The sequence below is a fragment of the Myxine glutinosa genome, chromosome 5 (assembly GCF_964187855.1).
Source record: "Myxine glutinosa chromosome 5, kmMyxGlut1.1, whole genome shotgun sequence".
NCBI lineage: Eukaryota > Metazoa > Chordata > Myxini > Myxiniformes > Myxinidae > Myxine > Myxine glutinosa.
The window spans coordinates 43,169,639-43,195,576 of NC_136265.1; the positions used below are offsets into that span (position 1 = coordinate 43,169,639).

The 25,938-nt window shown below is 44.4% G+C and overlaps 1 protein-coding gene across 1 annotated transcript in view; it reads right to left on the reverse strand.

The window, feature by feature from the left end:
* Positions 1-564: 564 nt before the first annotated feature.
* Positions 565-25,938, reverse strand: part of LOC137427609 (uncharacterized) — a 50,245-nt gene continuing 24,871 nt past the window's right edge. Inside the window, exons 8-17 of the mRNA XM_068117216.2 lie at positions 15,825-15,997; positions 15,521-15,593; positions 15,234-15,331; positions 10,474-10,505; positions 9,927-10,096; positions 8,272-8,303; positions 2,214-2,339; positions 2,062-2,104; positions 1,576-1,699; positions 565-1,014 (exon numbers count right to left, since the gene is read on the reverse strand). Coding sequence (XP_067973317.2) covers positions 8,288-8,303; positions 9,927-10,096; positions 10,474-10,505; positions 15,234-15,331; positions 15,521-15,593; positions 15,825-15,997 — 562 coding nt within the window. The 3' untranslated portion in view covers positions 565-1,014; positions 1,576-1,699; positions 2,062-2,104; positions 2,214-2,339; positions 8,272-8,287. The remainder of the gene's footprint in view (positions 1,015-1,575; positions 1,700-2,061; positions 2,105-2,213; positions 2,340-8,271; positions 8,304-9,926; positions 10,097-10,473; positions 10,506-15,233; positions 15,332-15,520; positions 15,594-15,824; positions 15,998-25,938) is intronic.

Here is a 25,938-nt window from a genome sequence, read left to right on the forward strand (position 1 = left end):
TGATACTTCGCTTATTTTTCAAGATATTCCGCTCACAAGGTTCAGACATACATGGCGGCGGCCATCTTGGATTTTGACATGGCGACCCAATTTTCAATAGCGTTCTTCCTTATGCCTAGATAAACTCACACACCAGATTATAAGTTGGTACTTCGCTTATTTTTCAAGATATTCCGCTCACAAGGTTCAGACATACATGGCGGTGGCCATATTGGATTTTGACGTGGGTTGCACCCACAGACCAAATTAGAATTCGGTCCTTCGCTTACGCACGCACACACGCATGCACGGACGGACGGACGGACGCACACACGGACAGAGGGGAAAACCATAGTCCCCGTTTCGCTCCGCGGTGCGACGGGGGACAATAATTTGAACCGTGCTGATCCTATCTTGCAAGTCTGGATGGAATCGGCCCAGGACTGTAGGAGGAGTAGCGCAACAAACACAGACCACTTCATGAATTATAGTAAGGATATGTCTTAATATACTTTCATGTAAGTGTGTCTGTCCCCTTCTTGCACAAGGGTAACCCAACAAGGTGAAAATAAAACAACCAAGGTGGGGATTTCACTCATAAATTTATTGAAAGCTTCACATGAGGCATTCAAAAAAAATGCTTTTCCAATACAGCTGGTGGATGGCAGAAAACTATGGTGAAAAATGGAGAAAATGGAAAAAGAAGAAATTCAAGAAAAACAAGCAGAAGGAAGTAGGCAAAGTAATAATGAATAGCTTCTTTACTTCGGCAAACAACTGGCAACATGGCAAGGTCAAAGTTTTCAATACATACTTCGTCAGTACCTGGAGCCAGGATCTGACACCCTGCCCTTTATGCCAGAACGCTCGTCAAGAATGGCTCAGCAAGGAATGCAAGTGCAAGATTTGATGTAGATGTAAGACTTTGTCATCTCCGTGCCATTAGGGCATTTCAGCGTGGCCGAACGCTCTTCGACGTCACGTTCCTTGCAGCAGTTACACATGTGTGATATGCGGCCCATGGTTACGTCGTAGCTGCAGACAAGAGGGAGCATACAATGGTTACATCATATTATGGCTTTTTAATTTTATATTGAGATTTCGGGCACAATTAAGGTGTGGGTCAACCTTTTAGCCGTCGCCGTTAGTGAATGCGTATTTTGAGCGGGATTCAATTATTCGGCTTACTGGGTGATTGCATCATATTTAGGCATTGTTGTGCCCATGATGGAATGCCCATGCACATTATGGAGGGAATTTGGAACTTGTTCAGGATGCCGGTGATAACTCCCCTACTCTTTGTGAAAGACACCGTGGGATCTTTAACATCCACCAAGTAACGCGAACAGATGGGTTATCCGGCTTAGCATGAGTTCATTTACTCATGGATACAACACCTGTTTGCAAAACACCACGGTGACAGTTCATGGTCTGGTTGAGGATTGAATCCAGACAAGACAGCTTAAGAACAAGTGCACTACCTCAAAGGCCCTAGTTATTTTGAAAGGTTGATGCTGATGGTGGTGAAGATGATGAGGACGATGATGATCGTGATGACGAAAAGGAGGAGTAAAATAGTAATATAGAGGTACGTACCTGGAGCGAGAGCTACAGAATCCATTGCACTCTTGCAGTGTAACTGACGAGCTCGTCGTGCACAGGTCATCTTGCAACACCTTCTGTATCTGCATCGGTTGGCATTTCTCAGAGATTGGCAGGCCTGTTTGTGATGTGAGGTGGTTAGTAGCATCACCACAATTAATTGTCCCTTTTTTTGGTTCTACTACCAAAATCATTTATTGAAATCATTACTTTTGAGACTTTCTAGTATGAGACTCCCATAAGGGTAACGTACATATTCCATAATTAACGATGGGGCAAAAGTTGATTTCCTTCAGGAAAGGGAGTGGTCTATAGTTCTGCCACGTCGCATACGTAATATGTAAATGGACACCACGTTATACATTGCAGTAACAACTGGACTTTCTGTGATGCAGATGGTCAGCTTGGGAAATTGCAGATTTGAACCCTGAGCCTTTGCCTTTCGGAATAACGATGTAAAATGCTCGCTAAGGTACTCACATGAGATGGGACAGCAGCCGCTTGAATCGTACATAATCGGGCCCTGGGACAACGGAAAGAAACTCATTCATTTTGGATCATTCAACATTGCAGGTTTTATTTCTGTAAATTGGAGTATAGGTCTTATTCATTCAAGATGTTAGCATACTTACTGTACAGTTCAATGTATCCACAGGGCCACAAACGGTTGTGGATTCCGAGATTTTAACCACATTATCAAAAGGGTTGCAGTAGTAGTGCGTGCACTTTGAAGAAGGGTCTGCCCATCTGTCCCCAGGCTGCCACACAAGGAAACAGTTCAAAATAAACAAACATACATTACTTTGGTGTGGTATATCAATCTGATTTATGTCATTTCATTAACTCCTGATTAATTTGGGCTAGCGTTTTGGGCTAATTAATTTGGGCTAATTTGGGCTAGCGATTAGGTTGGGCTAGCGGCTAAGGTTCCGGCTTAGGATCCTAGGATCCTGGGTTCGAATCTCGGTCGATCGCCGAATTAATGCCAGGGGGGTTGACTCAGCCTGTCATCCTTCCGAGGTCGGCTAATTGAGTACCAGTTCACTGGTAATTCCCTGTTTGTCGTTGAAGGCGGCAAAAAGGGTTGGCGTCAGGAAGGGCATCCGGCCGTAAAACATTGCTTCAAAAAGGGGACCGAAAAACAACAACAACCACGGTCCCCGAAAAGGCCAACCCCCGCTTTGCGGGGAAAAATGGCCTCTAAACGGTGGTATTAACTCCTGATTAACCCTTTGAGTAAGCATGACGTCCAGCGCCACAACCCGCGAAAAGGTTTTGTGTACGGATGACGTTACTACACGTCATCGACTATACCTATAAATAGATCGTCAGTACGTGGTTGCATTCCCATATCAAAATGCCAAATTAATCCCGTACCGGGGTATTTTTATCCCCCAAAAAAATCCCGTATTCAAAGGGTTAAGTTAATTGACTTTCATTCATTAAATTTCCATTTCATCAACTAAACAAATATGTTCTCCAAGTCAGGTGCTACTTGCTGCAGGGTCGGGTAGTCGCCGACTAAACCGACCACCCTCACTGGCTTGCCAGTGGGGAGAGTGACCGTGACACCCCGCAGGACTAAAAACATCACCTATCAAAGGGCGGGCGAGCTCCCTTAGTGAGCCAACGGCCATCCAAGTAAGGAGATGGTGTCTCCTAAAAAAAACCACCCATCCAGTTGGACCGGTTTATTCGATAGTAATTTGTTGACAGCAACCGCTCAGAGTGGTACTACCGTTCTGAATTAGGAGCGTTAAAGTGGTGCCCGAAACCACCTTACACTCTCCGTCTCAGGATTGCTGAACTTTCTTCCTGTCTCCCTCAAACTATCACTACTGGGCTAGCTTTAATCTCTCTTTCTTGCTGAAACAAACATTATACACTTTTCATCATACACTTTTCATCATGCACTTTTCATCATGCACTTTTCATCATGCCCTTTTCATCATTCACTTTTCATCATTCACTTTTCATCATTCACTTTTCATCATTCACTTTTCATCATTCACTTTTCATTATTCACTTTTCATCATTCACTTTTCATCATGCACTTTTCATCACGCACTTTTCATCACGCACTTTTCATCACACACTTTTCATCACGCACTTTTCATCACAAACTTTTCATCACGCACTTTTCATCACGCACTTTTCATCATTCACTTTTCATCACGCACTTTTCATCACGCACTTTTCATCACGCACTTTTCATCACGCACTTTTCATCACGCACTTTTCAGCATGCACTTTTCATCATGCACTTTTCATCATGCACTTTTCATCACACACTTTTCATCACACACTTTTCATCACACACTTTTCATCACACTTTTCATCACACACTTTTCATCACAAACTTTTCATCATGCCCTTTTCATCATGCACTTTTCATCACGCACTTTTCATCACGCACTTTTCATCACGCACTTTTCATCACACACTTTTCATCACACACTTTTCATCATAAACTTTTCATCATACACTTTTCATCACACACTTTTCATCACACACTTTTCATCACACACTTTTCATCACAAACTTTTCATCATGCACTTTTCATCACGCACTTTTCATCGCACACTTTTCATCACACTTTTCATCACACACTTTTCACCACACACTTTTCATCACACACTTTTCATCACACACTTTTCATCATGCACTTTTCATCACGCACTTTTCATCACACCTTTTCATCACACACTTTTCATCACACACTTTTCATCATAAACTTTTCATTATACACTTTTCATCACACACTTTTCATCATAAACTTTTCATCATAAACTTTTCATCATGCACTTTTCATCATAAACTTTTCATCATAAACTTTTCATCATGCACTTTTCATCATACACTTTTCATCATAAACTTTTCATCATAAACTTTTCATCATGAACTTTTCATCATAAACTTTTCATCATGCACTTTTCATCATACACTTTTCATCATGAACTTTTCATCATAAACTTTTCATCATGCACTTTTCATCATAAACTTTTCATCATAAACTTTTCATCACGCACTTTTCATCGCACACTTTTCATCACACTTTTCATCACACACTTTTCATCACACACTTTTCATCATAAACTTTTCATCATAAACTTTTCATCATGCACTTTTCATCATAAACTTTTCATCATAAACTTTTCATCACGCACTTTTCATAATAAACTTTTCATCACGCACTTTTCATCATACACTTTTCATCACACACTTTTCATCATGCACTTTTCATCATAAACGTTTCATCATAAACTTTTCATCACGCAATTTTCATCATAAACTTTTCATCATAAACTTTTCATCATAAACTTTTCCTCACGCACTTTTCATCACACACTTTTCATCATGCACTTTTCATACTCATTTTCACTCTTTTTTTTTTTTTTTTTTTTTGTGTATACAAGATCGAGGCTCGTGAAAGAGCTAACATTAATCACACAAAAAGACAAACCGACACACAAAACACAAAAAAACCAGGGAAGTGGCAGACAAGATGGGGAGAGAGGGGGAAGGACACAAAAGAGAGGGGGAAGAGGGGGAAGGACACAAACACAACATTTGAGAGCAGGGACATCGGGAGGACTTGGGGGGAGGTGGGAGAGGAATAAAACATATGAACACTGCAAGGACTCTGGGGTGAATTACCGGGGGTAGAAAAGATCAAGGTTTTCGATGGGGGAAGATAAGAGATGGTGGTGAACAGCTGTTTTAAAGACCTGGAGGGAGGAGTGGGATTGAAGGGAGTGGGGGAGTTTGTTCCAGAGGCAGGAGAAAAGGGGAATGAAAGAGTGAAGGTGAGCAGAGAGCCTAGACTTTGGCAGTTTAACCATAAGAGGGTTGCAGGCAGATCTTGTGCGACCTGAAGGAATATTGGGGGGACAGAGCACAGAGAGAGCTGGGGAAGCAAGGCCGGAGAGGAGTCGGTAGAAGACAGAAAGACCACCAACCTGCCTGCGGTGAGTGAGTGAAAGGCCCTCGGTGTTGACTACATCGCAGGAGATTCCAATGATTCTGAAAGCTTTGGCCTCAACAGCGTGAAGCCGAGCAAGGTGTGAGGCAGGAGCACCAGCCCAGAGGGGGGAACAGTATTCCATTGAGCTGCGGATGAAAGCCTTGTATGTGGTGAGGAGCTCAGGTGTGCCAAGGAAGGACTTCGCACGACGGAGGATGCCCAGTCGGCGACTGGCTTTGGAGGCCAGCTTGGAAATGTGGTTTTCCCAAGAAAGATCATGGCAGATAGTGAGACCCAAAAGCTTGAATGACAGAACTTCTTGGAGAGGATTGTTGAGAAAGTAGATGGGAGGGTTGTCCAGTCGGTCCTTTCGGAGAGACATTGTAAGAGTGTGAGATTTGTCAGGATTGAAAGACATGTTCCACTTGTTTGACCAGTCTGTGATTTTGTCCAGGTCTGCAGAGAGTGAGGAGGCTGCAGACTGCCGATCTGAGGGATGAGGAATGGAGCGACAGAGAGTAGAGTCGTCAGCAAAGAGATAGAGAGGATTTTCAAGAGAGTCAGAGAGATCATTGATGAAGACCAGAAAAAGCACAGGGCCCAGAACACTACCTTGGGGAACTCCAGCCTGAACAGGAAGAGGAGATGAGAGAAACCCATTCAAGGCCACACGTTGACTATGACCAGAGAGGAAGTCCGCCAGCCATGCGTGGAGATTTCTATGGATACCATGGATTTTCCATGGATTTCCATGGATCTCTTCACCTTTACTTTCACTCTCCTTTACTCTGCTTTCCCCTAATTTCCTCAAAACATCCAATGAAATATGAAAACGTCTGAAAAGTTAATGGACCCTAGTTCCTGGCATTATGGGGTGCGAAGAATGTCCGGTGACCTGCCTGGCTCAGCTGCCAACGAAATGGGGGTGGGAGGGGCTGTACGCCTTGAATCTCTCCAAACTCTGGGGAGGTTCGAGCTCCACATACTTACGACACAGAATTGACTCCAAAATAATCCGACTTATCAACTCTCCCATTCTGACCTAAAAATCAACCCGCTCGAATTACGTCGCAAGGTTTGCTCTCTTTCTCTTTTCTACAGATATTACTTCGGTTTCTGCTCCCAATAACTTTCTGCTTGTGTACGTCCGCCATTAGTGAGACCACAGAATACTCGACAAGCCACTACATCTCATGATTACTGTCTGGCCATTGGCAACTCAAGGGTGGGCCGTTATGATGTTTGTTTCTTCCCCTCCACTGCCAAACTCTGTAACTCTTTACATTCTCATGCATTTCCAAACACTTATGATCTTCCCCTTTTTAAAAATCTGATTTTTTACTTTCTCAAAAACTCTTAGACGATTCTCTCTTTTTCACTTTTCTATCAATGCAGCCCTTTTATTTAGGCCTTGCCTGAGGACTATATAGTCCGTGCCTGGAGCCTTCAACATAAAAAATAAAATAAAAACTCCATTGACAATTCAAATGCATTTTGACCATTTGAGGATTCAAGGAATTCCGTCTTTTCAAAAATTGTAACTTATCCCAACAAAATCTGGAGATAATTTTCAGTACTCCAGATAATGGCAGGTGCTTCTGGATTGTATAATATATTGTTTGCCACTTATTGTCATCCTTCAGGTTTCTTGAAGCTTGGTCTTACTTGCCTGTTTGAACCAATCAAAGAGTGTTCGACCTCTTTTGTGAAGTGCAAGCAGAAGAAGTTGACGAAAAATTACTGAATGAATGAATGAATGAATGAATGAATGATCGTTTTAAGGCCATTTTCCCCGCTAGAGCGGGGGTTAGCCTTGCGGGCCCCATGACAATCATGGTTCCCTGTTTGAGGCAATGTTTTTATGGCCGGATGCCCTTCCTGACGCCAACCCTTGGTCGCCTCTTACGATGCGCAGGGATACGGTGTACCTATTCTAAACCGGGGTACACACCGTGATCATTCATCCCAGCAAGCTGGTACTCAATTTGCCGACCTTGGAAAGGTGACAGGCTGAGTCAACCCCTCTGGTGTTAATTCAGCGATCCGACCGGGATTCGAACCCAGGATCCTAGGATCCCAAGCCGCACACCCTAACCGCTAAGTCAACACCAGGCCTCAAAGAAAAATTACTAACGTGTTATAATTTTTAGCTCACCTGCAACGAAGTTCGGGGGTCAACGTGGGTCCAGGTTTGACCCACCCAAAATAGGTATTTGCTTTCTTCTCTGAAACTACACACATAATTTTGATGAAACTTCACCACAACCTTCACCACTTGTGCTGTACCAAAGTTTGTTCACGGCATTTAAAAAAATCTGCCCCTTTGGGGGTCTACAGGGGGGTTGCCCCCCCAAAATAGGTATTTGCTTTCTTCTCAGAAACTACACAAACAATTTCGAAGAAACTTGACCACAACCTTAATCACCCATGATGTATCAATGTTTGTTCAAGGCATTAGAAAAATTGGGGTCTTAGAAGGTATTTGGGGGAGCGGGGTATTGCCCCCCAAAATAGGTATTTTTTTGTTTGTTTGTTTAAAGTCTTATGATTATGTTAGTATGATTCTACATGCTGCCCTGTCTTCCAGCAACCATTGAAATTGGTTTAAAATACCTTTAGTCAGTGCAGTATACTGTTTATTCTACCAGGTGAGCGCCAGGGGTATTGCCCCTACGTTTAATATTACACGTGGTTGTGCAAGCAGAAAATGTATGGGTTGTACATACCTGGTAAGTTACTCCTTCATGAATGCACGTAGCTGCACACATCAGAGGGAAGGGGAGATTCAAGACAAGATTACTGTGATTGATTTTGTTTGGAGGTTTTTCTTATCTGCCGCAGCTTTTGGGTATCTGACATATACAGTGTATCTTAATAGTGCTAATGCACGATTTGGTAGGTGTCAAGTATGTTCGTCAACACTTATATGCAGGAGGGAGGGACATATGATTTACGTAAAGGTGGCTTTACCATTGACTGAAATAAATATTAAGTTAATGTTCAAAGTCTTCCCATACTCTTCACAGAGCACTACGTTTATTCATTTATTTATGTTTTGTATACGAAGTCGAGGCTCGTGTAAGAGCTAACACATAGAACATATAATAAAGGGAGAGGGAGACAAGAGGGGGGGGGGGGGGGGGGGAGAGAGAGGGAAGCACAACAACAGTGGAGAACAGGACCATCAAAGCATACAATATACATTCCTCAAGAGTTGCAAACATTCTCGCTGAAAAGCCAGCCATAGACAGGTCACCACTCTACATTTCTTGTGCTCAATAAACATCTTTCTTCAGCAAACCACATTTCAAAGTTGTCCTCCAGGTCCAATCGATGAATGGGCATCATACATCGTGCTTAGTCCCTCCTTGGCACACTTTAACACTTATCCACCTAAAAACCCTTCATCCGCAGTTTGATGGAGTACTGCTCTCCCTTCTGGGCGAGCGCCGCTGTCTCACACCTTGATCGGCTTGACGCCGTGGAAATCAAGGCCTTCAAGACCATTGGACTCTCCTGCGATGAAGATGACTCTATGGCTCATCACTTTGTCATTGTAAACAGGAAGGTAGTCTCTCTGTATTATATCACCTCCCTCGACTCCTTTTTGCACCCTACGCTCTTTCTTGCACCCTACAGACAGCTGTCCACCAGAATCTCAGATCATCCCCCATCCAAAGCAACGATATTTTCTACCCCCGTTAACCCTTTCCCCCACAAGCCCACCTCCTTCCAAATTTCCAATCTTTCCTTCCTGAGAGTTTGCTTCTGTATCCATCTTGTTCAGCCTGTGTGACCTCCCCTTCCCAGAATTCAAACTTGTATCCTTTGTTTGAGCGTCCCCATCTATTTTGTCCCTCCACCATACTGTTAGTCCTTCCCCCCTCGCTTTCTGCTGTTCCTTTTATTCTGTTGTGTCCTGATCCATTCTGTGTTCTAGCTCTTCCACGAGTCTCGACTTTCCTTCCAAAAAAAAAAAAGGACTCAAAGGTGAGTTCACCACTTACTTATGAGCAAGCCTGCCAGCTGTTAGGGTTTGGGGAAGTGGTGTCTCTCAAAAAGCCGAACTTTGTTTTCTGGCCCCAATTCCATCAACTTGGATGTGTTAGAACAAGTGAATATTCTTTAGTAATTTAAGCCTCTTTGGCAGCTTATGTGTGGTATTTGGGAGGGGAGGGGGGGGGGAGGGGAGGGGGATCAATTTGACAGGTCTAATACAGGCTTATTAAATATTTGCCTTTCTTTTCCGGGGGACATCCATTTAGGTACAGCAGCTTGATCATTATTGTCCAAGATCTGGCATTTTCCAAAATATAGTTCAACTCATATTGTGGGAGTTATTTACAGTGTACAAAGCGTGTTTGAGCAAGGCAAGACATACGACATTTGTAGTCCGGGCAGCATTCTCCTTGCTGTGGTGGGAGTGACCACAAGTGGTAGGTCGAATAGACAGTTCAACGATGGGATGGGGCATGGTGCAATTTCACACGTCGTCTTCTGCCCAGGGTTACAGGTGCACATGGAACAACCCTCTGTCCATCTTTCACCAGCCTGGAATCATAGATTTGTAAAATTAGGTCAAACTTCAAAAAGTCCAAGAACAGAGTCCCAATTTGAAGAAGACAAATCAAGAATAGCAGTTAAAGTTTGCGTTGGGGCTCTCATTAAACAGATTCCATGTCAGGAGATAGAGCATGTCGGGAAGTAGAGTGCATGTCGAGAAGTAGGGTTCGTGTCGGGAAGTGGAATGCATGTCAGGAAATCATGAGTATGAGAAAGTAAGTGTGTCCGGAATTAGAGTGTATGTGAGGAGTGAAAATCTGAGTCGAGATATATTTCGGTCAGGAGTTATAGTCTGAGACAAAGAATAGTGTCTGAGTCGAAATTGATTGAATTTACAAAAAGCAAAGGTTACACATTAAACGTACCACTTTAGGTGTTCCATCACTGCTGTAACACTCTGAGAAACACATAAAAAAACAAGCATTAGTATACCTGAACTGTCACACTTTTATTTATTGCTTTTTGCATGCATATCAGGCTCTAAATGCATTATAATTATGTACGCCAGAAAAGTACTGGTGCGGGATTCAGTAAAAATCTGCGTGATCAATGTAAAATCCCAACGATGAAAATAAATCGATGGATAATCACGAAATTAATTTTATGATATTGGAAAAAAGTTGATCAAGCAAATTCTCAATTTTACAAATCATCAGACGCAGCATTTCAGCTTTCAGCATGACGATGACCTGAAGCACACAGCCAAATCTACACTGGAGCGGCTAAGGAACAAAAAGACAAATGTCCTTGAGTGGCCTCGTCAGAGCCCTAACATAAATCCCATCGAAAATCTGAAGCTTGACTTGAAGATTGCTGTCCATCAATGAATGCTCCCCACACAACTTGACTGAGCTTGAACAGTTTTATACAGAAGAATGGGCAAATATTGCCCAATAAAGGTGTGCAACGTTGGTAGAGACCTATCCCAACAGACTCACAGCTGTAATTGCTGTTAAAAGTGCTTCCACAAAGTATTAACTCAGGGGGGTGGACAATTACCCAACCAAGATATTCTAGTTTTGTATTTTAAATTAATTTTCTGACATTTGTAGAAATTCGTTTTCACTTGGAATTTGTGGGTTACGATGTGTAAATAAAGGTGGGAAAAGTCTAATGTAATGCAATTTAATTCCAGTCTATAAGGCAACAAAAGGTGAAAATTTTGAAAGGGGGTCTAGACTTTCTTTCGGCACTGTATATGTATGTGTGTATTATGTATGTATGTATGTATGTGTGTATGTATGCATGCATGCATGTAATGTATGTATGTATGCATGTATATATATATATATATATATATATATATATATATATATATATATATATATATATATATATATATATATATATATATAAACAGGAATTAAATTCCTGGGGGTGCTAAGTGTGAGGAACTCTGACTCAACACGGGACTCAAACCAAGGGCCTCCATCACTTTCGCAGTGACGGCCCACTGCACTATAGAGCCAGCCAAAATCTCCTCAGAAATTTTCCACACTTAACACTGCGAGCTATGTATATATGTATATATATATATCTGTGCAGTCTGTGGTGTCTTGTCACTGAACCAATCCCTCAAACTTTTGTGAAATCGTCCCAAACTTCTGGTATGCACCTACCTCTACCTCTTCTGGTATGCCCTAAGGGTATTTATTTTGAAAAAAAAAAAAAAAAAGTAACTAAAATCTTCAACTTCACTTGTTTAAAAAATGTAATATCACGTCGTACATTTGTGCAAAATAATTGTTTGTATTATGATTGGTGTAAACCATGACAAAACAGCAACTCAGGTGCAGTCATCTATCTATCAATATATCTACCTGAGTTGCTCTCTGACAGACTGTACCCGAGTTGCTCTCTGCTCACCTTCACTCTTTCATTCCTCTTTTCTCCCGTCTCTGGAACAAACTCCCTCACTCTCTTCAATCCCAATCCTCCCTCCAGGTCTTTAAAACAGCTGTTCACCACCATCCCTTATCTTCCCCCATCCAAAACCTTGATCTTTTCTACCCCTGCTAATTCACCCCAGATCCACGTTTTTGAAATACCAACTTCTTTCCTGGAAGTCCTTGCAGTGTCCATGTGTTTTATACTTCTCCCACCCACCCCCCTCCCATCCAAAACCTTTATCTTTTCTGCCCCCGCGAATTCACCCCAGATCCACTTTTTTGAAATACCAACTTCTTTCCTGGAAGTCCTTGCAGTGTCCATGTGTTTTATACTTGTCCCACCCCCCTCCCCCCCCCCCCCCCCCCGCTTCCTACACCTCCTCCCCCCCAAGCCCTCTCCCTCCTACAGATCTCCTGATGTCCCTGCTCTCAAATGTTGTGTTTGTGTGCTTCTCCCTCTCTCCCCATCTTGTCTACCGCTCCCCTTATTATATGTTTTATGTGTCTGTTTGACTTTTTTGTGTGATTAATGTTAGCTCTTTCACGAGCCTCGATGTTGTATCCAGAAGAAGAAAAAAAATCTACCTATGTGGGCAGTGTCTGTTGTCACTGAACTACTCCCTCAAACATATATTTCCGTGGGTGTGAAGTGTTTTGAATTACGTGGTGGTGAGGCGTTTTGAATTATGTGGTGGTGGTGTTTTGAAATACGTGGTGGTGAGGTGTTTTTAATTATGTGGTAGTGAGTAGTTTTCAATTACGTGGTGGCGAGGTGTTTTCAATTACGTGGTGGTGAGGTGTTTTCAATTACGTGGTGGTGAGGTGAAGTACTTAATATACTCCACATATACAGTCATGTGAAAAAGTAAGTACACCCCATGTAAAGTTTTGACTTCTTCAACATATTTCAACATGCAGCTATTTGATCTTCATTTCAACAATATTGACAGATAAAGGTGATATAATATAACAAATATCATGAAACATTTACATTTTGTAGTCCATTGTATAATTTAAATAAACATAAATGCAAATTTCGCATGTGGAAAAAGTAAGTACACCCCGACATTTATCACCCCTTCAAATACCTAAAATTAGAATCAGGTGCACCAGCTCAGGTGCAAATGATTAGAACATTGTTAGAGAGGATCTTGGAGGAACCTGTCTTATTTAAACCTCAGACATTTCGTTTGGTTTGCTCTTTGTTGTTGAAGTGTGTGGCGTCACCATGCCTAGATCAAAAGAGCTCTCTGAGGCCTTCAGGAAGAAGGTTATAGACGCCTACGAGTCTGGGAAGGGATTTAAAAAGATCTCCAAACAATTTGAAATCAATCATTCGACTGTCCGGAAGATCATCTACAAGTGGAGAAGATTCCAAACAACTGCCAACTTGTTCAGGCCAGGCCGCCCCAGCAAGTTCAGCCCGAGAGCAGGCCGCAAGATGCTGAAAGAAGTCTCTAAGAACCCCAGAATGTCATCACGGGACCTACAGGTAGCTCTTGCCACTGTTGATGTCAAAGTGCACGAGTCTACCATTAGAAAGAGGCTGCACAAATTTGATCTACATGGGAGGTGTGCCAGGAGGAAACCTTTGCTGTCCTGAAAGAACATCAGGGCAAGACTAGTTTGTCAATGAACACCTAGGCAAAGACCAGCACTTCTGGAACAATGTGCTCTGGACAGATGAGCCAAAGGTAGAGCTATTTGGCCACAGTACCAGAAGACATGTTTGGCGAAAACCAAAGACAGCATTCGACCACAATAACCTGATACCAACTGAAAAGCATGGTGGTGGAAATATTATGGTTTGGGGCAGCTTTGCTGCATCAGGGCCTGGGCAGCTCACCATCATAGAATTCACTATGAATTCTTCATTGTACCAGAGGGTGCTTGAGGCTAATGTGAGGCCATCTGTCGGCAAGTTGAAGCTCAACCGAAGGTGGACCTTGCAACATGACAATGACCCTAAACATACCAGTAAATCCACCAAGGAATGGTTGAAAAGAAAGAAATGGGGGGTTCGGGAATGGCCAAGTCAAAGCCCGGATCTAAATCCCATTGAGATGTTGTGGGGGATTTGAAACGAGCTGTGCATGCAAGAAACCCCTCAAACATCGCACAGCTGAAAGAATTCTGCATGGAGGAGTGGGCAAAAATTTCTCCCAGTCGATGTCAGAGACTGGTAGACAGTTGTAAGAAACGCTACTTGAGGTTGTTTTTGCCAAAGGGGGCAATACCACCTATTAGAGCCAAGGGTGCACTTACTTTTTCCACAGAAGGAAATTGCATCTCTGTTAATTTTTTGTTGAATAAATTATTGCAAAGTCAATTATATTCATTGTTTTTTGTTCAATCAGATCACCTTTATCTGTAGATACTGTTTAAATGAAGATCAAATATTGATATGTCCACAAATGTTAAAAAGATTAAAAAACTTTACATGGGGTGTACTTACTTTTTCCACCTGCGAATTTGCATTTATGTTTATTTAAATTATACAATGGACTACAAAATGTAAATGTTTTATGATATTTGTTATATTATATCACCTTTATCTATCAATATTGTTTAAATGAAGATCAAATAGCTGTATGTTGAAAAAGTCAAAACTTTACATGGGGTGTACTTACTCTTTCACATGACTGTATATATACACAAGATAAAATAGATTTTTATATTGACTATCAAGTTGCCCGTGCATGGGATTCTCAACGGTGAGGGGTTGAAGGCACCAAAAATGCAAATCGCCATCGAGCCCGGCAAGCTGGGAGCAGCAATTCACATTTGCTGCCACATCTAATGTAATTTAAATGTTCTAATGTAATGCTGGTGAGGTGCTCCATTTGAAACTGCTTGTTCGATACATGTAGCTTCTTGATGCCTATGGTCCAGAATAAAAATTGTATTGTGTCGAAGCCAGTGACCAATGGCAAATTAAACGTAGGATTAGATGTCGATATGAAAGGCTTAACGGACCAAACACACAAAATCTATTATTAAATTAAATTAACATTTTGATTTTGGCTGTGAGATCGAGACTCATGTAATTGGAAGAGCGAGGTGAGTAAGGGGGAAAAAAAGCACCATGCTGACAGTGGGCCAACGATTAAATGGATGAAGCAAGGGAATGAATGAACAAGAAAATAAGAGAGAAAGAGAAGGGCAGGAAACACAGCAAGCAACAAGTAAGAGGGCTGATGGAGAAATATGGTTTTGCCTCTTTAATTGGGTCTTACCGGGACATTCATCAACACAGATGTCAGAAGTGGTATTCAACTGCTTCTTGTCCCCAGCGCAGAAGCAGCCTTCTGGGACAACTTCGTTTGTGGGCACACTGCAGAAATATACACAAGGAACCAAATTGAGATGCAAGTGTACAGAAAGTCTTCATTAATTGTTATTGTCACTACAAACTGAATCAACCTGACGATCATCATCATTATTATTATTAGTTGTTGTTTTTGATGTTACCACCATCACACTCAATTTGCCTATACACTTGCTCTTGAGAAGCAGTACTTACGTAGAAGTACCACAGATGTTCACAGGCATGGCGCGACATGGACGGTGTACCATATCGGGCGGACACTGGTATGCTGTGAAGACATGCCGCATAGACACAATGTATACATGCCATAATTCGCACACCAACAACAGGATCTCAATGGGTGTTAGGTCCACAAAAGGGTACTGAGAGTGATGTATCGCAGGCACACAATTCGGAGCAAGTACTGTTAATGCCGTGTGTCAATGAAAATAATCAGTCATATACAGCCGGGTGGCGCATTCTTTACGACATAAGCAGAGGACATTTTCTAGGTGTATACCGCAGAATTCTGCCAAAGGAAGCCAGTCCACACAGATGCCCTCTGCACCGCAGGCAAAGGCCGCAGTCTTCAGCAGTTCACAAAGATGCTCCGTTTCATCCACACAAGGGTTCATCTGGCACCCTTGAAGGAAGAAGTCGACATTGATCTTCCCCATGCATTCACTGAAAGCTCTGTGATTAGGTAGAGTCAAGGAAGAAAAAAAAAGAAAGCAAATAATTTTAATTTAAAAGATGAAACTCAATGGCATATTTATAATGATATAATATGTATACATGTATATTGTATATCTACATCTACATATATATATATATATATATATACTATATATATACATACATACATATATGTACATGTGTGTCTCATATGTGCATACATATATGGACTGGAGCCTTCAACATAAATAAATAAAAACTAAAAATAGTTTTATACCCTTCCACAGATCTGTGCCTCCTCAGTTCTATCTTGGAGTTTTACGAACAGTTCCTTCGACTTCATGGTGGAGTTTCTGCTCTGACATGCAATGTCAACTGTGGGACCTTGTATAGAAAGGTATGTTTCTAAATAATATCCAATCAATTGAATTGGCCACAGGTAGACTCCAATCAAGTTGTCGAGACATCTCAAGGATGATCAAAGGAAATTGAATGCACCTGAGATCAATTTGGAGTGTCATAGCAAAGGGGTTCAATACTTATTCACTCGACATTTCAGATTTTCATTTTTAACTATTTTGTAAATAAGTGAAAAAAATCGCTTTAAAATTATGGGGTATTACGTGTTGATCAGTGACAAAAAAAAATCTCAATTCAATCCTTTTAAAATTTACACTGTAACAATAAAATGTGCGGTATGAATACGAGCTGATGGCACAGTACATATACACACATATATACACATATATACACATATATACACGACCGGTCAAAAGTTTTAGAACACCTCAGTTTTTCCAGTTTTTATTGAAATTTACACAGTTTAATGTCTCAATGTACTCTGAAATTAAGCATAGAACAAATAAACAATTGGAGATAAAAAAAGAAATCATAGAATCATTTTGTTTAACAAAATTTAGTTCAAATTTTTGACTCAGCAAAGTAGCCACCTTTTGCAGATATAACCGCCGAACACACTCGTGGCATTCTTTCTGCAATGGAAATCAAATATTGTTCAGAAATCAAGTTCTTCCCAACACTGTTGTAGAAGTTCCCACAAATGTGTTGCACTTGTAGGTTGCTTTGCTTTCACCCTTCTGTCCAGTTCATCCCAAACCAGCTCGATGGGGTTTAAGTCTGGAGACTGTGCGAGCCATATTTTTTTCTTTTTTTGTATACAGAATCGAGGCTCGTGAAAGAGCTAACATTTATAACACAAACAAATCAAACAGACAAACAAACAAAGTCTATAAAAAGGGGAGCGGTAGACAAGATGGGAAGAGCAGGGGAAGCACACAAACACAACATTTGAGAGCAGGGACATCGGGAGATGTGTGGGAGGGAGAGGGCTTGGGGGGAGGAGGTGTGGGCAGGGGGGGGGGGGGGTGGGAGAAGTATAAAACACAAGGACACCAAGGACTTCCAGGACAGAAGTTGGTATTTCAAAAAAGTGGGTTTGGGGTGAAATTAGCGGGGGTAGAAAAGATCAAGGTTTTGGATGGGGGAAGATAAGAGATGGTGGTGAACAGCTGTTTTAAAGACCTGGAGGGAGGAGTGGGATTGAAGAGAGTGAGGGAGTTTGTTCCAGAGGCTGGAGAAAAGAGGAATGAAGGAGTGAAGGTGAGCAGAGAGTCTTGATTTTGGCAGTTTAACCATAAGAGGGTTGCAGGTAGATCTTGTGCAACCTGTAGGAATATTTGGGGGACAGAGCCCAGAGAGAGCTGGGGGGGGCAAGGCCAGAGAGGAGTCGGTAGAAGACGGAAAGACCACCAACCTGCCTGCGGTGAGTGAGTGAAAGGCCCTTGGAGTTAGCTTCATCGCGGGAATCATTCCATGATTTGAATCCTACCGTCTTGTTCTTTTCCTCGAAGGTAGTTTTGGCATAGCCTGGAGGTGTGTTTAGGGTCATTATCTTGCTGTAGGATGAACCCCTGACCAACGAGGCGTATATCAGAGGGTATTGCATGGCGCTGCAAAATGCTGTGGTAGCCGTTTTGGTTCAGGGTGCCAGTCACTCTGTGCAAGTCGCTGACTCTGGATCCAGCAAAAGAGCCACAGACCATCACGCTTACTCCTCCGTGTTTGACAGTTGGTGTCACACACTGAGGAACCATCCTTTCGCCGGCTCGACGGCGTACAAAACCCCTGCGTGATGAACCAAAGATTTCAAATTTTGATTCATCGGTCCATAAGACCTTCTTCCAGTCTTCAGTAGTCCACTGGCGGTGCTTTATGGCCCAGGCAAGCCTATTTTTCTTATTTTGCCATCTTATCAATGGCTTTCTTACTGCCACTCGACCTGTCAAACCTGCAGCTCGAAGTCTTCTCTTCACAGTTGAAACTGAGACTTGCTTACTTCGATCAGTGTTAAGCTGTGCTTGAAGCTGTTGTCCTGTGAGTCGCCTAACATGCAAGCTGTTGACTCTTAGAAACTTGTCTTCTGATTCTGTTGTGGCTTTGGGTCTGCCAGACCTCTTTCTGTCAGAGTTTCCTCCAGTTTCCAATATACTACTTCCTGCAGTGTAATATTGGACAAATAATGCTTCAGAGGGTGTAATAACAGTCTGTTCCAATCCTGCTTTTATACAGACAGGGGTTTGTAATCAAGTAATCAGCAGAGGTTGGGACACCTGCAGGAATTGTTTGCATCAACTTTCAAAGCATAATTTACTTACATTGCTGCAGAACAGCTGTAAGTTGTTAACCCATTACGTGTTCCCTGAAGAAGGCCTTTTTTACAATATAACTGTGCAATTTACATTATTTTCCTGTTTTTGCTAACCTAAACTTTTTTTTTTTAACCTCGAGCAGTTTACTGTAAGCTGTAAGGCGCACAGCTGTAAGGTGAAGGACGGGAACAGTGGTGAGTTTGAGGTGAAGGTGGGAGTGCATCAGGGGTCGGTACTAAGTCCACTACTATTTGTAGCTGTGATGGAGGTGCTGGCTCGGAACGTAAAGGAGGGTTTACCGTGGGAGTTGTTGTATGCAGATGATCTGGTGTTGATTGCAGAAAGTATGGATGGACTGAAGGAGAAGATGAACAAGTGGAAGGAATGTATGGAGACAAAAGGTCTGAAGGTGAATATCGGAAAAACGAAGGTGATGGCAAGTGGTAAAGCATGTGGTGAGGTGGAAAGAACTAGGAAGTGGCCGTGTGCTGTGTGCAGGAAGGGTGTCGGAGTGAATTCCATTCAATGTACAATGTGCGCTGAGTGGGTTCATAAAAAATGTAGTGGTTTGAGAGGGTCAATAACCAGTGTGGCAGCAACATTCAAGTGTAAGGTGTGCACAGAGGGAGCTGCAGATGGAGGAAATGTTGAGTTGGATCTTGGAGATGGCGTGAAGCTGGAAGTTGTGAAAACATTTTGTTACCTCGGAGACATGCTGAATGGAGAAGGTGGATCAGACTCGGCAATGGTTGCTGGAGTGAGATGTGCATGGAAGAAGTTTCGGGAACTGAGTGGCGTGCTGACGAGGAGGGAAGTGTCGTTGAAGCTGAAGGGAAAGGTGTATGCTGCATGTGTGAGAAGTGTTATGATTTATGGGAGCGAGACATGGGTAATGAACGTAGAGCAGCAACGAAGGCTGGAAAGGGTGGAAATGCGAATGGTTCGGTGGATTTGTGGAGTATCGTTGAGAGAGAGGAAGACAAATGATAAATTGCTAAAGATGATGGGAATAGAGCCTGTGATGGATGCTGTGAAGAGAAACAGTTTGAGATGGTTTGGTCAAGTGTTGAGGAAGGATGAAAGTGAATGGTTGAGAAGAGTGATGGAAATGAATGTAGAAGGAAGTAGAGGATGGGGAAGACCGAGAAAGACTTGTCTAAAGATGGTCGAAGAAGAAATGCGGGCAAGGGGGTTAACAAGGGGAGATGCAGAAAATAGGGCAAAATGGAGAAGATTGTCATGGGGACCACAAGGCTAACCCCCGCTCTTGCAGGGAAAATGGCCTTAAAATGCCTGTTGTTGTTTGTTGTTGAGCAGTTTACTGCTTACCTTTATACCATTTCAGGTTATTCACTGGACTTGAATTGCTCAAATTTCAATAAAAACTGGAAAGATTGAGGCATTCTAAAGCTTTTGACCGGTAGTGTATATATACATACATATATATATATATATATATATATATATATATATATATATATATATATATTGTTACTCATCCCAACGTTGGCCTCGGATCCCTTCTCGAGGGGGGATTAGTCCCCTCGTTTGTGACTGACCGACGTGAGTCCTGAAGCTGCACAAGCTCCCTCCAGAGGCAGGTGAGCAGCTTCGTTTGCGACCGCGGATAAGATGTTAATTTGCCGAGCGGATGGCAGCCGCGGCATGAACCGTTAACAGAAACGAGACCCGATTCTCAAACGTTGGCCAAAATCGCGCCACAGGTTTTCAATGAGGGAAAAGACAACAACGACGGATGTAGAGGAAAGAAAGGCAAAGGGTAAGAAATACAAATATGATTTATTTACTATTTACACAATTGAAAGCAACCAAGGAGTAGGAAAAGATAATAAAATAAAAACAGAAGAAGAAGAAGCGGACACAGTGAAAATGCTAGCTTATCTATTACAGTCTTAATTAACCCAGGGACAGCACAAACAAAGGGGAATTGCAGAATGGATTGGCTGGAAGGAGGAATGGGAAGGCCCAGGCCACTTTAGGCGTCGAGGTCCGGCTCCAGGAGTCGACACGCGTTCTTGGCGGGAAAACCTTGGTGTCCAGCGGCGCGTATCGTTCACCGCGAGCAGATGGGCGCTTCGTGCTGGACTCCGGGCTCCTCAGCTCCACTTCACGCTACACTCAACGTCCTTCCCTTACGCAACTCAGCAACTCTCCAGCGCAACTCTCCTTCTTCAGCCACTCTTGAACCCTCTCACTCAACTCTCCTACTTGACGCATCCGCACGCGTTTTATAGCGCGCCTCGACCTCTCTCCGCGAGCGAGCTCGGCACGCCTACTGGGTCGCTTACTGCCATGCCGGTTGGCTCGCACGGCCTCCTTTGGCTCCGCCCTTGATTACGAGGGGCGGCCAACGCCCTGGATTCGGCGGCTCCTCCCCCTTCTACTCCGAGCACACCTCGTGGCTAATGGAGTCGCGGTGAAAACCGCCAAGCAGCTGCGGCGAAAACCACAAGCCCAAAGAACAGCGGAATGCAGCAAACCGCGCAGAGGAATTTGTTAATGCGGCTGACAAAAGGGGAATCCCATGGAGGTTCTGGGGAAATTGAAAGGGGATACTACCTTGTTTGAATTCGATACAATGCAGTGTTAACTCGTTGGAAACAGAGCCTTAACCTAATACACAGAATAAGGAAATAACTACCAACAAGGAGGAAATCTATGATTTGGCTACGTGATGGTATATGACCTAACTAAGGGACGCCCTTTGACCTTTATACACAACAACTGGAGGAAGGAGGGTGATATTTTACAATTTATTACACAATAAAAAAAACACAATTCTCATATCCACAACACTGCACCCTCCTCCTCTTAGGCACGTCCCGGGCCTCTTACTTTTACTTTTAGTGTGGCACGTAGGTGTAGTTCCCTCTACATTTAACCTGACCCTGAGTGTGACAGTTTTAAAACACAAATAAGTATGTCCCCCTGCTGCATTGCACCCTACCTAACAGTTTAACACCCACAGCTAACCGAATTTCGGAATGGTTTTCAAACTAAAACATGAACGATTGGGGAGCATTATTTACAGTTGACGCTATTTTATTTACAAAACGCAACCCAGGACCTGTGATTGTTCTTTTGGGGGGTAGACAGTCTGCCCTGCATCGATGCACCAGAAAGCACCAAAAAAAGCACCCTTTTGTGCACAGTCATCACAGTTCATGAATAAAAATAACCAAACAAACCCTGCTGGTGGTCTCTTGCTCTTCGGCTCCCTCTGCTGGCTAGTGTCGTTTTTCCAGATGTTGTCTTTCTTCATTTTCTTACTGGCGGCCGATTTGGACATAATAAAAGTGCACAACCGTGTCCATTTTTATTTATTTATGGCCCACAGGGCCGACTATTGTGGTTCACCTGTGTGGCATCGGTGCCCTGTGACCAAGGTCCGCCAGCAAGATCTAGGGCCTTCATGGCCGGTTCCAGCAGAGGGGCCATGCCTCAACCCATGGGGTCCATAAGTGGTGCTCAGCCACAGACATGTGGTCCATACGTGGTGCATCGATGCAGACAGCTGTGGTTGCGAGAGTTCGGGCGCACAATGGCGGACTCCCGCACGCTCCCCTCGGCGCCCAGTGGCGCACAGTCCTCGGGTGGGATACAAGGGGGGGGAAGAAGACAGGTGAGCGAGGGGTAAGGTCACAAGGGTACACATCAATAAAGGCAATGCAAGGTGAGGTGCGTCTGGAGACTGAGCGGAGAAAAGCTCGTCCCTACCGTACGTCACCCCCCCGTTACCTACTCTACCCTTGCCCTTACCTCCACCACTCCACCACTGTAGTTGCCTCCGAGCTTACCTGCTCCTCACCCTAACCTATCTAACTGGGGAAGGCCCTCTGGCGCTCTCCCCACTTGGTGCCCTCTCTGGCACTGGGCTACCCGGGTCCGTCCTCCGGATCCTCGGGCCCCATCCACAACTCTACCGACTCCCAGAGCCTACCTGCGGCCTCACCTGGCCGACATCCTAACAGTGGCGGAGTGCTCAACCAACTACACGCACTAACAGGCTACACGCCCAGCCATTTCCACGACACTAATGCACCCATCCAACCATCATTCTTCCACCACGCACCACAGATGCCAATATCCAACCACAATTTACCTGTACCCTCTACCTAACACTTACACTACCCTCCCCGGGTATTCGTGATGGGGGTCCATCCTCCTTTCCCCCATCCACACCATCCACTCCGCTCCACAGTTTCCACCATACTCACTCCACGACCATCCATTCCATACTCCATATATTCCACACAACCATTCTCCATACACCTGCAGTTGCACACCTGTGCAATCTCACCTGGTGCCACCTGCACCCTCCTTCCTTCCTTCCTGGACCATTTGGTCAACACAGCACACATCACCATCACTCACTCATACACTGCTCCATACACCTGTTCAGTTGCACACCTGTGCAATCCCAATCGTTCCTCACTCACTGCTCCATACACTTCCACGCTCAATACACTTTCGATTCTCAACCACACGGCATCATCTTATCTAACTACTCCCCTCTGGAACCTGCGCTTCCCAGTCGCCCCTTTAAACTATTGCGCTCCCTCGTCATTATTATCCAACTACCCTCTCTATGTCCCCACTACCGGTTCAATGTTGCTACCTAACCTTACCGTTACCTATGGTCATCTTCTCTAGATCCCTACACACGATACCCTAACCCTCCCGGGCTAGTTTTCACTGCCAACCCCATAACTCTATCGCTCCTTTGCCCCCGCTGTGAGGGATGGCAGAGTTGCCATCCCACCACATCGGGTATCTCTCACTATAAATTTTGCTCACCAAATTCCAGCCAATTAAAAATTTGCCAATCATTCTACCAATCATTTGCCAATCATCAAATTTTGCTTTTTAATTTCGGGTCCAAAACACTATCATCATTACATGTCTACTCACTTGAGCCTCTCGGTGCGCCAATTCATTTCCAAAGCTCAGCTTCGCAAAGCCGAGCAATGAATGCGGGTTGTTTGGTGCCGGCGGTTGGATCCATCCGGCATTCGGTGCAGGGAAGGAGGTTTACTCGGGCCGAGATCCCACGCACCATCTCGGCACGGAGCCGTCCAATGGCCCGATCTCGCCCTGCCGGAACACCTCAACCAAAAGGGGTCGCCATGACGACCCTTCCTACCGGGCCGCCCGCTCCGCCTAGAGGAGCACGGACGCGGCCGTTCAGAGCGCAGCCCGGCGTGGATCGCGTACGGCGGTTCTGTCGAAACCGCCGCGGTTACGATCCCCGCTGGTCCCCGCGGCACACGAAGCTGCCCGGCACGCACCGAGGGCTCGCTTCGGCTAAACGTCGATCTAACAGCTAACCCGGTTAGCGTCGATGCTTCATTTGCATGCTCACACCCCGCGTTCCGTTCCTTGCTCATACATCCAGCCGTTCCCATGCTCGTCATTGCACCTTCTCTTACACACCCAGGTACACTCATTCTGCTCACAGACTTTGTCACACACCTGACCACCGCACACATTTGCACACACTCGTCGTTCGCACACCTTACCAACACACCTCTTCGCGCCCCCTCCCCGGTCACATCCTCTGTGACAACCACAGGTGTGCTCTCTTCCGCACACCCAATCACGTGCCTCACTACTAACTCCAGTGTGCATTCCCATACGCGCTCTACCATTCCAGGTGTGCATCCGTCCATTCCAGGTGTACATCCTCTCTCACCTGCCACAACCAACTCACGCTTCGTGTCACTCTCACTACTCTTACCACCACACTCGGTCGCGCATTCACCCTTACTTTTGACAGCGCACTCTGTACCCATACACTCCTCTGTTACACACCTTTCTCGCGCATCCTCTTGCGCACACTCTCCCGTTACACCCTCCGTAACACTCACCACAGGTGTGCATGCTTCCGTTACATCCCCTGTAACACTCCCCACTACGCGCTTCCATGTGCCCCCCCGCACACGCGCTACGACCAACTCACTCTCGACAGCACACTCACTCCTCGGCGCGCACTTTTTCCTCACACACCCCATAGTCGGACATTCTCGCACACCTCCTCCTTCACACTCTGCACCTGTCACACTCTTTACCAGCGGCCTCTCACGAACACCCGGGTCCAAACCAACCCCCAAGCAGACTGAATCTCCCCTCACACCATATACATTTCCGCGTATATCGCCACTCACCTTGGCACCTCGTCTCCGCACCTCCTTCGCCAACTGCAAACTCTTTATTTGGTTAGCGAGCACACCATCACGATTTGAGCACCGACCTTGTACATATTCCATCACCTCCTCCTTTATCTCCCTCTTAGTTTCCCTCCGTCTCTTCTTAATTTCACTCACCCCCCTAATTTCACTCACTCTTCCACATCCTCTAACTTTTGCTTCACCTCTTTTATTTCCCGGTTCGTCACCTCAATTTCGTCCTCTAATGCCACCTTGACCATTTCTATATGCGTCCTCACCTCCCGGTCCTTCGTCTCCATTGCCTCTGTCACCTCGTCCAAACGCTTTGTCAACCCCTCACGTACCATCTGACATTCCCTCTTCGTCGCTATTAAGTCATTTTTGATTTCGTTTTGTGTCGCTTTCAACCCTCCTAGTACCGCAGTTTTTTTCCACCTGCTCCACTAGTTCCTTTTGTCCCACTGTTAGCTGTTCCACCTCCTGCGTCAGATCCTCTATGCCCCCTTGTAACTTTGCCGTCCCATTTCTCACCTCTTTCTCCATACGCTTCTCACCTCGCTTTACCTCCTCGCGTACCCCCGAGACATCCTCGCCCACACCTCATCTTATCTTATCTCCTCCCCCATTTATCCCATCTCTTTAGTAGATGCCGCCCTCATTTGTTCTAATTCATCCCTCTGAGCATCCAGTTTACCTTCCAACCCGATTTTCACCTCCTTTATCTGGTTCCCCATCTGTTTGATTTCCCGGGCGGATTGCTCCCCTATTTCCCGCAATTTGCCTTCCATCTTATCTTCTAGCCCCGTTAACCCATTCTTTACCTCTTTTATCCCGTTGTCTAACCCCTCAAATTTATTGTCCAACCCCTCAACTTTACTGTCCAACCCCTCAAATTTACCCTCAAATTTCTTGTCTAACCCCTCAAATGTATTTCCCATATTATTTAACCCGTCTCTCAATTGCTCACTGGTACCCCGCGCTTGGTCCCTCATTCTGCTTTCCATTTCTTTCATTTCCCTGCTTCTTTTTTCGTTGTCGCACTTCGACTCTGCCATATATTCGCTGAACCGCGCCATGAACTGCTGCACGTCAAACGGCTGAG